Source organism: Mauremys mutica, chromosome 1, assembly GCF_020497125.1.
Source record: "Mauremys mutica isolate MM-2020 ecotype Southern chromosome 1, ASM2049712v1, whole genome shotgun sequence".
In the NCBI taxonomy this organism is placed as follows: domain Eukaryota; kingdom Metazoa; phylum Chordata; order Testudines; family Geoemydidae; genus Mauremys; species Mauremys mutica.
Window position 1 is genome coordinate 245,693,748 of NC_059072.1, and position 13,213 is coordinate 245,706,960.

At 45.5% G+C, this 13,213-nt stretch overlaps 1 protein-coding gene across 7 annotated transcripts in view; it reads right to left on the reverse strand.

Annotated features, from left to right (window-relative positions):
- Positions 1-585: 585 nt before the first annotated feature.
- TSGA10 (testis specific 10) overlaps positions 586-13,213 on the reverse strand; it is a 74,350-nt gene continuing 61,722 nt past the window's right edge. For all 7 annotated transcript variants that reach the window (XM_045005564.1, XM_045005573.1, XM_045005602.1 and 4 more), the window contains one exon: positions 586-3,661. In XM_045005564.1, the coding sequence (XP_044861499.1) occupies positions 3,637-3,661 (25 nt within the window). In that variant the 3' untranslated portion in view covers positions 586-3,636. The remainder of the gene's footprint in view (positions 3,662-13,213) is intronic.

A 13,213-nucleotide genomic window follows, 5' to 3' on the forward strand; every position in this document is an offset into this window, starting at 1 on the left:
AATAAACCCCATTGGTCCAGACTCTTCACATGTTAATAAGAGTCTACTTGCAGGAATTGTTAAAAAGATGTTGAAATGGTTTCTGTCTAGCAGGGTGTCATGAATTTCTCCTGCTGACTTTCTGGAATTATAAAGGTAAGGAGAACGGTGTTTTATATAAGCCACTTCCCTCTGAAAAAGAAAATCTGATGAAGCATGTGACATGGACTAAGGCGAGAGGCACTTTACTGTTAACTGTGGTTCCTGTTAATAGTAAGTGATGTTTAAGTAAAATACCTTCTATTAGCTTACCTTGAAATGGTGCCCACAGCCTTGAGTAAGCAGAACCCAGTAAAACACAAATCACTGGATGAATTAATCACAAATTAACCGAGAATGGCTGCTGATCAGATAACAATATTTCAAGAATGCCTTTTGAAGTACTTTAGCATGCTTTGTTACACAAACTCAAATAAATTTTATAGCATTTCATAAATAGCTGAGAACAAATTAAATAAAACTTCAACAGATTTAGTATAATTTTATTCATTCTAGAAAACAAATACAATTATGTTCTCAAATTCAAATCTGTAAAAATTAATATTCCTCAGATTCTTTGCAAATAATAAAATGATTAAGTGAAATATGAAAGCATAACAAACATTACAGTATTTAGTGTGCCTAAATGTCACATACAATACACTAACAAGAAACAGAAATTATAAATAAATGGATTATTTTCATATGTTTATTTCCAAACACGAATACTATAATAAAATGACAAGAAAATTGCCCTACCACCAAGATCCCACAGTATGGGGAAAGATAAACCACTGCAAAATATAAACATGTTTATGTAAACATTTAAATCTGGACACATTCAATATTCTTTCCTGTTTTAAGGGGAGAAAAGAGATATGTTATTAAAAAGATTAAAAGGCTGTTGTCAGAAATAGGAGAAAACTATAAATACTGTCCTGGTTTAGTTCATTACACAATTTTCACTTAGGAAATGAAACAAAGTTTAACATGCTTGAATGAAGTAACAGTCTCAAGACTTTTAGAATATACAGTTATAGCATACAGTGCTCAGTGAACTAATACCGTCCAAATCCCCTCATCAGTCTATAGCTGAACAAGAATCTCAGCAAGGTTTTAGTTTTTTAAGTTACATTGGTGATTCACAAACTAAAGCCAGGTCAGTTTATTTCTTCCACCTTTTTTCCCCTCTCCCCTCCTTTTCATTCTTTGATCTCAATTTCAGTTAAATGCAGTGATGGTGCCAGTACCAGCCCATAGATCCTGTCAAAGCTCTCTCTTATTTTAATATTGTATTCATTTTTAACGTGCACAAACTTAGAGCAACTAAATGCTCCTGGAAACCAGGCCTAAACCCATCCTAAATTCATGACTAAAGGCCATCTTCTGTTATGTTCCTCCTGCCCATCCATTCCACCTCAGAAATCTTAGTCTCTATGTACAGTCTATACTGCAGTAAGAGGTCCATGTATATAGAGGAGTATTAAATTCTGGTTTGCTGAGTGTTTTCTAAACAAAGGCCAGCCCTGAACATTATTATGGAAGTGTCACATCTAATACTGTTATTTTGAAGCAGTATTCTCTTAATCTGACTCTAAATAGTTCTGATTTAAAAAGGCAATACCAACAAGTTAATTAAAATAATCTTGAGCTTTTACTTTTTGATGGATAGTATAACATCATCAATTGACTGATTTTTCTATGCAGCCACAGAGCATTGTTTCTATTAACATGAATACTTGAAAATTTGTTTCTTGGGGTGGACCTTTGTATACCGTGTACAATCTTGAGGATACCTCATTTTTTCTTACTTAACCCCTCCCTCTTCATGCCCTATGTTACCCACATTAGTCTTATAGATAAGGATAATCAAATTCCCTTTAGATCCCATCAACAATGCTTTTTAAATCAGACTGCAGCCTCAGTGTTGAATGGCACAAATTATTCCTTCTCTCTCATATTCTGGAGCTGAGTGCAGAATTCCCAGCCTATTAGCAGCCCAGTGAGCAAAAGGATAATACTAAGGTCTGATCCCACAGCCCTTATTCATACCAATAGTCCCATTAATGTTAGTGGGACTACTCATGTGGCTAAGTACTAGTCACTTAAATAAAGATTGCAGAATCAAGCCTCAAAAGTTAAACCCAGGTCTCCCGAACAGAAGACTAGAGAATTGTTGCTAAAGAGCAAGGCTAAACTTAAGCATTTTTGTTATAAAAATATATATGTTACAAACAATTGTTTTTGCACATTATTCCTCAAAATACTTTTTAAAATTTTTTTTGTTAAGAACGCTTTGTTTTACTATAAAAAGTTTTGATATGTGCTATACATATCTGTAGGTTTTAGAGGAAATGAGAGGTATTTGAAAGCTGAATTTGAAAGCCACCACAAGTGATGTATGTATGTGTATGTATATAACACATACCAGAGTAAACTATTAGAATGACCAATCCTCCCTGCCCCCAAATTAAAGACTGACTACACAAAACATTCAAAAGGTTTCCCTGTGTTACTATGGTCACAAGGGTGAAGAAGTCTCCATAAAAATTAAGGGAAAGGGCCAAATGGAAAATCATTGAAAATAAAATAACAGCATTATTTTTCACTGTTTCCAGACATAGAAATGGTAATAAACCCAGACAGGTTATAACAGGGAGAAAGTTTTACCTGGGCTTTACAATTCATATTCAATCCATGTATAGTGATAGGTTTATAAAATGATTTGGAAGAGTTAAAACCTGTCAAGCCTGCACCTCACATCTGAAGAGTGCAAGAATCTGACATGGATTAACAAATATCACCTAGCCCCTAAGATTTGTATTAGTTTTCTTTTAAATTTTAAGCAAATTAATTTAAAATACAGATATCTTTACAAATAACATTTATCTACATTAATAAACTTTAATAAGAGATTAGCACAATTGTAATATGCTCAATAATTAAATACTCCTTCCAATCATAGTGTGCATATATTTGTAACAGACACTCATACTAATTTTCATAGATGGTAACAGATTTACTGGCTTTGAAATAAAAATGAATAAAACCTGATGTTAATCCCAAGAGTATCAAAATGCAAAACTAAGGAATTAAGAGAAGAATATGCCTCATCTTGAAGAGAAGGCTTGGCACGTGCTTTCAAATGTAAACAAAACAAAATACTTTGGCAAAAATACAACCAACTTAAAAAAAAAATCTGCATCCAAATATCTGTTGTAAATTTTGTATTGTTACACTCTTCTTTATTTTCCCTACTACAGTATACATTTTTAATAGGGGAACATACAAACTTTTTCCTTTGCACATTATCAATGTACAGATGCAGCTGTGTGCATTTCTCCTTCTATTTCCTGAAATGGGTCATTGTGATATGGCACTAAATAATAAAGGTTAGCTGTATAAAAAAATACAGAACATCAAGACTGATTTCTTTCCATTGACCAAAATAAAAGGATTTCAGAGTATGCTGTCTCTTACATTGGTATATTAACGTATATTTAACGTAATTTAGCAGTCAGCAGGGAAAAACAATTGTTTAAAAAACCCTGAGTTCAATTTTAAACCTGCAGCTTTCTAGAGGATGTGCTGATTCAGTTCATGTCATCCTGAGTAAAGTTAGAAGTCCCTGAATGTAGAATTCCTACAAGAGAAGAAAAAGTGTGAAGTTGAATTGTTCTTATATTCACTTAATATAGAAACCCATTCAGAGGTTTATATGTGTGAAACGTAAATGCTTAATCCTGCAAGCTCTCTTTGTGTGTAACTCCCATTCACTTCAACAGGGATTCCATGCACAGAGGATTTGCAGGATTAGGCACTAATAGCCCAATTTTCAGAAGTAATGAGCACCCAAAATGCCCACTGAAGTCAAAGGCAACCTTGGGCTCCTTCTACCATCTCTGAAAAATCAGGCTACAAGTGCCTTTCCTACTTCCTGAGCAGGACAGTAGGTACACAACATTTGGGTTCACTTTACAGAAACAGAAGAATACTATTTTACAGGCAGTGGAAACTCATGAGATAAATGCACTAAATATTATGAAACCAAGATATCAGGAAAGGAGCGAAGAAGATGAAAAAAGAGGGAGAAGACAATTATTGTCTGATTTACGTCTGATGTTCACAATCCCACTGAAACAGAAAGATGTTAATTGGCTGACTTAGTCTCCAACCAAATCACAGTCCAATCGCTTGATTTGTTTTTGAGAGAGGCAGAGGAGCAGGAAGGCAGGAGGAATGAAAGAACAGTGCTGGTAATGTCAGCATTGGTGTGGGCTCCCAAAATATTTTAGGTATCATAGAACCAGATATTAGCTATGAAAAAGGCCTCTCCTTCCAATGGTGAATTGTGTCTATCTTGTCCAATGATTTATCCAGTTATCAATGAATCAGGTGATAAATATGATACCATCACTTCTGTTGAAGGACTATTTCATAGTATAATAAGATCTTACAGGAAGAAAATAGTTGTATTAACTCCTAATTGTACCTGTTTGAACCATCCTAAGCAATTTTTCTATTTTGCTGGTTTTAACAACCTTAAAATATTTTTGTTATTAATTTGGTCAAGATACACATTTTACATTATTTTTTCTTCTGTCAAGCTAGTCTCTTAATTACTGTGGCTGAGTTCGCTCCAGTTTGTCTAAGTTGTCAAAAAACTGGGCAAGGAACAATGATCTGAAGGGTAATTACCACCTTGAACATTCAATCCCAGAAACCAAACAAAGGAAAGAAGAAAAACCTGAAAAACAACAGCTCAGGAAGTACATTACTAACATACACACCCTTTTGTTGAACTAAAACAAATTTTTAAAAAACCAATTTAGTTAAACCTGTAGAAACTCTTAAGTGGACAACTTAAATTGGTTTATCCGTGGTTTATATCAATTTAAATTAATTCAGTAAATTAAACCAGTGGAACTTTTATTTGTAGACAACACCTAAGAAAGAAAAAATGGTTACTCACCTTCTCGTAACTGTTGTTCTGCGAGATGTGTTGTTCATGTCCATTCCAATCAGGTATGTGCATGCACACATGCATGGCAGATGGAAGATTTTTCCCATAGCAGCATCCGTTAGGTCGGCCTGGGCGCCCCCTTGAGTTGTGCCTCCATGGCACTCAATATAGAGCCCCGCTGACTCACCACCCCCTCAGTTTCTTCTTGCTGGCTACTCTGACAGAGGGGTAGGAGAGTGGGTATTGGAATGGACATGAACAACACATCTCGAAGAACAACAGTTACGAGAAGATGAGTAACCGCTTTTTCTTCAAGTGCTTGTTCATGTCAATTCCAACCAGGTGACACACAAGCCCAAGTTCAGGAGGTGGGATCGGTGTCGTCCACTGATTGGAGCACTGCTCTTCCAAAGGCCACATTGTCTCTGGCCTGCTGGGTGATTGCATAGTGTGTACTGAAAGTATGTATGGAGGACCATGTTGTGCTCTGCAGATTTCCTGGGTGGGAACCTGTGCCAGGAACACAGTTGAAGAGGCCTGAGCCCTGGTGAGTGTGCAGTGATTGGAGGTGCAGGAACCCCTAGCAGATTGTAGCACTCACAGATGCAGGACAAAATCCATTGAAGAGACAGGAAGACCTTTAATTCTGTCTGCCACTGCCACAAATAACTGGGCAGACTTTTGGAACGGCCTCATTCTCTCGATGTAGAAGGCTAGCACTCTGCAGACATCCAATGAGTAAAGCCTCTGGTCTCTGCCGCTTGAGTGCGGCTTAGGATAGAACACTAGGAGGAAGATGTCCTGACTGATGTGAAACTGGGAGACAACCTTCAGGAGGAAAGGTGGGTGAGGCCTGAGCTGAACCTTGTCGTTACAGAACACAGTGTAAGGGGGCTCTGATGTCAGGGCCTTGAGCTCAGACACTCTCCTGTCTGAGGTTATCGCTACCAGAAATGCTACCTTATATGAGAGATAGCGTAGGGAGCCCATTGCCAAAAGTTCAAAGGGTGGTCCCATGAGTCTGGAAAGACTGAGGTTCCAAGCCGGGACAGGCTGTCAGACACATGGGTATAGCCTGTCGAGACCTTTAAGGAAACAGCTGACCACAGGGTTAGCAAAGACCCGAGCGGCCCTCTGTGCCTGGGTAGAAGGCAGAGATGGCGGCCAAGTGAACCCTTATTGATAAGAGGACAGCCCCCCTGCTGTTTGAGATGGAGAAGATAGTCCAGTATAAGTGGCACAGAGGTGAGCATCAGGGACAAATGGTGCCTCACTGACCAGATTGAAAATCTCTTCCACTTGGCAAGGTAGGGGGCTCTTGTAGAGGGTTTCCTGCTGCCAAGGAAGACTTCTCTAACCTGATCTGAGCAAGAAAGCTCCATTGGGTTCAGCCATGGAGCTTCCATACCGTGAGGTGCAGTGACTTGAGGTTCTGGTGTTGGAGATGGCCGTGATCCTGAGTTAGGGTACGTCTACACTACGGGATTATTCCGATTTTACATAAACCGGTTTAGTAAAACAGATTGTATAAAGTCGAGTGCACGCGGCCACATTAAGCACATTAATTCGGTGGTGTGCGTCCACGGTCCGAGGCTAGCATCGATTTCTGGAGCGTTGCACTGTGGGTAGCTATTCCGTAGCTATCCCATAGTTCCCGCAGTCTCCCCCGCCCCTTGGAATTCTGGGTTGAGATCCCAGTGCCTGATGGGGCAAAAATCATTGTCGCGGGTGGTTCTGGGTAAATGTCGTCAATCACTCCTTCCTCTGGGAAAGCAATGGCAGACAATCATTTCGCGCCCTTTTTCCCTGGATTGCCCTGGCAGATGCCATAGCATAGCAACCATGGAGCCTGTTTTGCCTTTTGTCACTGTCACCGTATGTGTACTAGATGCTGCTGACAGAGGCGATTCAGCAGCGCTACACAGCAGCATTCATTTGCTTTTGCATGATAGCAGAGACGGTTATCAGCCATTCTGTACCGTCTGTCATCTCATTGCCAATTTACAATGGCAGCAGTTACCAGTCCTTCTGTACTGTACTGTCTGCTGCTGTCATGGGTGCCCCTGGCTGAGGTTGGCCGGGGGTGCAAAAGACAAAAATGGGAATGACTCCCCGAGTCAATCCCTCCTTTATGGTATCTAAAAGTAGAATCAGTCCTGCCTAGAATATGGGGCAAGTGTACTAGAGAACCAGTGTATCAGAGAACCAGAGAGCACAGCCGCTCCGTGTCACATCCCGCAGAAATGATGAGCTGCATGCCATTCACAGGGGGTGCCCCTGCAACAACCCCACCTGTTGCTTCCCTCCTCCCCGCAGCCTTCCTGGGCTACCGTTGCAGTGTCCCCCCATTTGTGTGATGAAGTAATAAAGAATGCAGGAATAAGAAATAGTGACTTGTTAGTGAGATAAAATGAGGGGAAGGCAGCCTCCAGCTGCTATGATAGTCCAGACAGGATATTAAGCAGTGTGGGGGAGAGGAGCCCAGCATCCCGCTGCTATGATAGTCCAGGCAGTACAGAATCTTTTCTTTACACATTAAGGGCGGGGGCTGATGGAGCTCAGCCCCCTGTTGCTATGATGAAGACGGTTACCAGCCGTTCTGTACCATCTACTGGGAATGACCGGGAGGCCAGCCAGGAGCACTCATGGGCTGATGATGAGGATGGATACCAGTCCTTCTGTACTGTACCATCTGCCACCAGGCTGATGATGACGATGGATAGCAGTCATATTGTACCATCAGCCACCAAGGAGGGGGGGCGAGGATGCTGCAGTTCACTGCCGCAGCATCACGTCTACCAGCAGCATTCAGTAGACATAGGGTGACATTTAAAAGAGTCAAGAGACGATTTTTTTCCCTTTTCCTTCTGGGGGTGGGTAGGGGGGCGTAAATTGACGAGCTATGCCCTGAACCACCCCGGACAATGTGTTTGACCCTACAGGCATTGGGAGCTCAGCCAAGAATGCAAATGCTTTTCGGAGACTGCAGGAACTGTGGGATAGCTTGAGTCCTCAGTCCCCCCTCCCTCCCTCCATGAGCGTCCATTTGATTCTTTGGCTTTCCTTTACGCTTGTCACGCAGCAGTGTGCTGAGTCCCTGCTGTGGCCTCTGTCTGGAGATTTTTTAAAAATGCTTTGGAATTTCATCTTCTGTAACGGAGCTCTGATAGAACAGATTTGTCTGCCCATACAGCGATCACATCCGTACGGTCCATGCTGGAGCTCTTTTTGGATTTGGGACTGCATCGCCACCCGTGCTGATCGGAGCTTCACGCTGGGCAAGCAGGAAATGATATTCAAAAGTTTGCGGGGCTTTCCCTGTCTACCTGGCCACTGCATCCGAGTTCTGATTGCTGTCCAGAGCGGTCACAGTGATGCACTATGGGATACCGCCCGGAGGCCAATACCGTCGATTTACGGCCACACTAACCCTAATCTGATATGGTAATACCGATATTAGCGCTACTCCTCTCGTTGGGGAGGAGTACAGAAACCAATTTAAAGAGCCCTTTATATCGATATAAAGGGCCTCTTAGTGTGGACGGGTGCGGCGTTAAATCGGTTTAACGCTCCTATAATCGGTTTAAACGCGTAGTGTAGACCAGGCCTTAGTAAGTCCGGGAAGAGCGGCAAGGTGACTGGAGCTTCCACGGACATTTCCAGGAATGATGTGTACCACTGTTGGCGGGGTCAGGCTGGAGCTATCAATATCACCGAAACTTGTTCCCTCCATATCTTGAGGAGCACCTTTTGAATGAGAGGGATAGGCGGAAATGCTTACAAGAAATGACCTCTCCATGGGAGGAGGAATGCATCTGTGATGGCGCCTGGGCTGTGATTCAGGAAGGAGCAAAACTGCTGACACTTCCTGTTGCGTTTCATGGTGAACAGGGCTATCTGGAGAAAGCCCCACTGATGGAAGATTGAGTTCACAATGTCCGGGTGAAGGGACCACTCATGGCTGTGGAACAACCTGCTGAAATAGTCCGCCAACTCATTCTGTATTCCAGGGAGTATTCTTGCAGATGTATCGCATGCTCTACACACACAAGTCCTACAGCATAAAGGCTTCCTGGCCCAGGGAAGAGGAGCGTGCACCCCCTGCTTGTTAATATAAAACATTGCCGTGGTGGTGTCTGTCATAACTGATACACATCTCCCTGTCAAGTGGTCTCAGAAAGTCTGGCATGCCAGGGATACTGCTCTCAGCTCTCTGACACTGATATGGAGAGTGAGTTCACCTGAGACCAGAGGCCTTGTGTACTGAGGTCTCCCAAATGTGCTCCCCAGCCCAAGGCTGATGCATCTGTCACTAGTGAGAGACACGTTTGAGGGCTGGTGAAGGGGACCCCCGCACATACTAAGGTCGAGCCAGCACAGGAGGGAGTCGAGTACCAGGTGAGGCAGGGTTATGATCCTGTCCGAGCGATCCCAGACTGGCCGATACACTGACACTAGCCACGACTGAAGAGGTCGAAGCCTGAGTCTGGCATGCTGTACTACGTAGATACAAGCAGCCATGTGTCCTAGAAGTTTCAGGCAATTCCTTGCTGTGGTGGTGGGAAACTGCCTGAAACCTGGAATAATGTCACCAAGGGCTCAAAATATCACTTCCGGGAGAAATATCCTGGCCTGTGTCAAGTCCAGTACCGCCCCTACAAACTTTCTCCTCATTCAGCAGAAGACCCAGTTTGTCGAAAGATGCTCTCATGAAGGCGACCTGAATCTCCACTCGAGTTCTGGATCAGCACTTGATCAGCCAGTTGTCAAGACACAGGAACACTTGTACCTATCGACTGCAAAGGAACCCGGCCACGACTGCCATGCATTTTGTGAACATGCGGACAGGCCAAACGGGAGGACTGTGAACTGGTAGTGGATGTTGTTCATCACAAACATGAAGTATTTTCTGTGGGATGGAGTTATTGCTATGTGAAAGTATGCATCCTTCAAGTCGAGGATGGCATACCAGTCTCCTGGATCCAATGAAGGGATGATGGATGCCAAAGAGACCATGGGGAACTTGAGTTTCTTCACGAACCTGTGAAGAGTTCTCGCAGGGCTAGAATGGGCCTGTGCCCAGCTTTGGATTTTAGTATTAGGGACTAGAAGCCCTTGCTCTTCTGCTCCTGAGGAACCTCTTCCACTGCCCCTAGCAATAGGAGCAAGTGCACAAGAAGTTTCTCATGAGAAGGGTCCCTGAAGAGGGCCAGGGAAGGGTGGTGGAAGGGTGGGAGGGCACATAATTGGATGGAGTATCCCTTTTCTATCGTGTGGAGCAAAGTGATATGGGACCATGCACGGTAGAAAGGGGATAGGTGGGATGAAAAGGTAAGGTGGGGTGGATCCAGTTCTTGCTCTGGTGCACTGTCCTCAACCGCACCTTCAAAAGGCCTGTTTCGGGCTGGACAGTGGCTTGGGTTGGCCAGAGCCCTGGCCTGAGGATGGGTGTGGCCTTTTCCTGCCATTCCTATTCCTCCTCCAGGAATTGTCCTATTGTTTCTGTTGGTAGAACCGCGGAAGAGGTTGTGGCCTGAAGTGCTTCTTCTGTGTGGTGGGAGTGTGTAGGCCCAAGGATTTGAGGGTGGCTCTTGAGTCTTTCAGGCTATGCAGCCTTTTATCTGTCTTCTTGGAGAACAGAGTCACACCCTCAAAGGGGAGGTCCTGTATGGGCTGCTAGTCCTCATGCGGGAGACCAGAGACCTGGAGCCAGGAGCCCCTTCCCATGGCCACTCCTATAGCCATGACTCTCATGGTGGCATCAGCACCGTCCAGTGCAGCATGGAGGGAAGCTCGGGAGATTAGATTGCCCTCCTCAACCAAGGCCGAAAACTCCGCAAATTTTGCCATTGCCGCACAGGTGTTATACCGTCTGAGAATGGCCTGCTGGTTTGAAATTCGGATTTGCAATCCACCCATAGAATAGACCTTTCTCCCCGAAAAGGTCAAGTCTTTTAGCCTCCCTATTTTTGGGGGAGGGCCCTTGGAAGCCTTGTCGCTTGAGCTGATTGGCAACGTCCACAACATGGGAATCAGGCGGCGGGTAGGAATATAGGTGTTCATAGCCCTTAGAAGGCACAAAGTATCATCGTTAGTTGCACTTGGCAGTTGGTAGCAATGAGGCTGGGGTCTGCCACAGAGTCAAGGTGGTAATAATAATATTATAATAATTGGAGATATACCTATCTTCTAGGACTGGAAGGGACCTCGAAAGGTCATCAAGTCCAGCCTCCTGCCTTCACTAGCAGGACCAAGTACCACTGAGCTATCCCTTCCCCCATGATGTTTTTTTATGAGCAGCAGGGCAATATGAGAAGATCCAGAGGGCACGAGGATATCCACCATGAGATCAGAATGCTCGACTACTTCCTTTGCCTCGATGCCCAGATCCTGGGCAACCCAGTGCAGCAAGTGCTGCAACACCCTGCTGTCTTCAAGCACTGGGGCTATGGCAGTGCCCACCAATGTCTTGTGTGGCAACGACGAGGAGGCGGCCCCCATGACAGGCAGCTGCTCCCTGCTGTCAGTGGCTAAGGGGTTCCATGACACTCGGGGGTCCTGGGAAGGTGCTGATATGGATGTTGCTGTGCCTCTCAGTGCTGGGGCTGTCGGCGCTGAACTCTATGCTGATATCAGTATCGGAGCCAATGTCGGCACCGAAGCCAGTGTCGGCGACGGTACTGGAGCCGATGGCATCAATGTTGGTGGTGGCAGCTCAGTGGCTGGTCGCTCGACTGAATGTGGAATAAAGGTGGCCGAAGCTACCCAAGTCGCCACCGAGTGAGACCCCTGGCTCCTTTCCTGGCTCTGGCGGAAGGCCCAGGGAGTCCATAAGGGTCACTGGGATGGGTTCTGCCACTGTGGCAGCCACGGTTCTGGGTAAACCCATCTCTCCCGCTGTGACCTAGACCTCCTGCTCTTATCAGAGCGGTAGGAGTCTGACTCCGAGGTCTCTGAAAGAGACGACCATGGAGGAGCCATACTTCGGGGCATTGATCGTTGGGAGCTCAGGGACCGACTGGGCTCTCTCCCTGGAGATGCTGGTGCCGGAGAGTGCTGTGGAGAAGGAGAGCACCAGGACATCACCACTGGCTTCCCTCTTGAGTGCACCTGGGGGCCGGGGTGGTGCTGATGGCGCCGGTGTCTCCTCTGTCCTAGGGGCAAGAATGGCGCCGTGAGCCACAGCAAGTCCTGAGCTGCCTCAAAAGCTTCTGGTCTCAAGGGGAGTGTCTGTTGCTGGCTACTAGGGTCTGGCGAGCGCGGTAGGCCTGGACTCAACTGCCTTATCTGGGCAGAAGTCGAAGGGGCCCTGCCCGGGAATCTGGGGCTCACAGTCATCAGCTCCTTGGATTTGGCGGGGGGAGAATGATCCCTCTCCAGCTTCTTTTTCTTCTGAGGCACCAGTGACTCAGACCAGTGCCTACCTGCCTTTTGGCCACGGGAGAGCTGTGCCGGTGCTGAGTGTCTTGGGAAGAGTCCTTTCTTGGCACCAGTTCCCGGGATGATGGCACTGGGGCGCTCCATGCAGATGAGTATATGCTGGGTGCAGGGTCCCCTGACCCTGGGTTCAAGAGGGGGTGGAGAGCTGCCTCCATAAGGAGAACTTTAAGCTGCTGTTCCCTTTCTTTAACAGTTCTGAAAGGGAACTCGCGGCAGTTTTTACAACGGTCCTTTTGGTGACCTTCCCCTGGCACCTTAAACAAGAGGCATGAGGTTCACTCTTTGGCATGCACTTAGCACAGACCTCACAGTCTTTAAACATTGGGGACCGCAGCTTACCACAGCTTTGGGGAGTCAGAAGGGGAGTGAAACCCCCCAACTAACCCTAAACTAACTGTAAACAACTATTATACAATAACTAACTACAGAAGAACTATATACAAATGACAAAGATAAAGGCGCTTGCTAAAGCAAGGGCTATGGGACGTTCCAGCTCACTGTCACTGGTGGTAAGAAGGTACTGAGGGGTAGCAAATCGGCAGGGCTCTATATTGAGCATCATGGAGGTGTGACTCCAGGGGCGCCCAGGCCGACCCGACGGATGCCTCTTCCTCCAGCGCGCAGCGTTCCCCCCCCACCCCGCGAATCAGCTGCGCAAGGGCTGAGAGGGAGGAGAAGCAGGATGCAGCGGCGCGCTTGCGGCAGAGGTGAGTTGGAGCAGGGGGGTGGGGCCAACCACCCACCAATTTTTTTCCGTGGGTGCTCCGGGGCCAGAGCACCCACGGAGTCAGT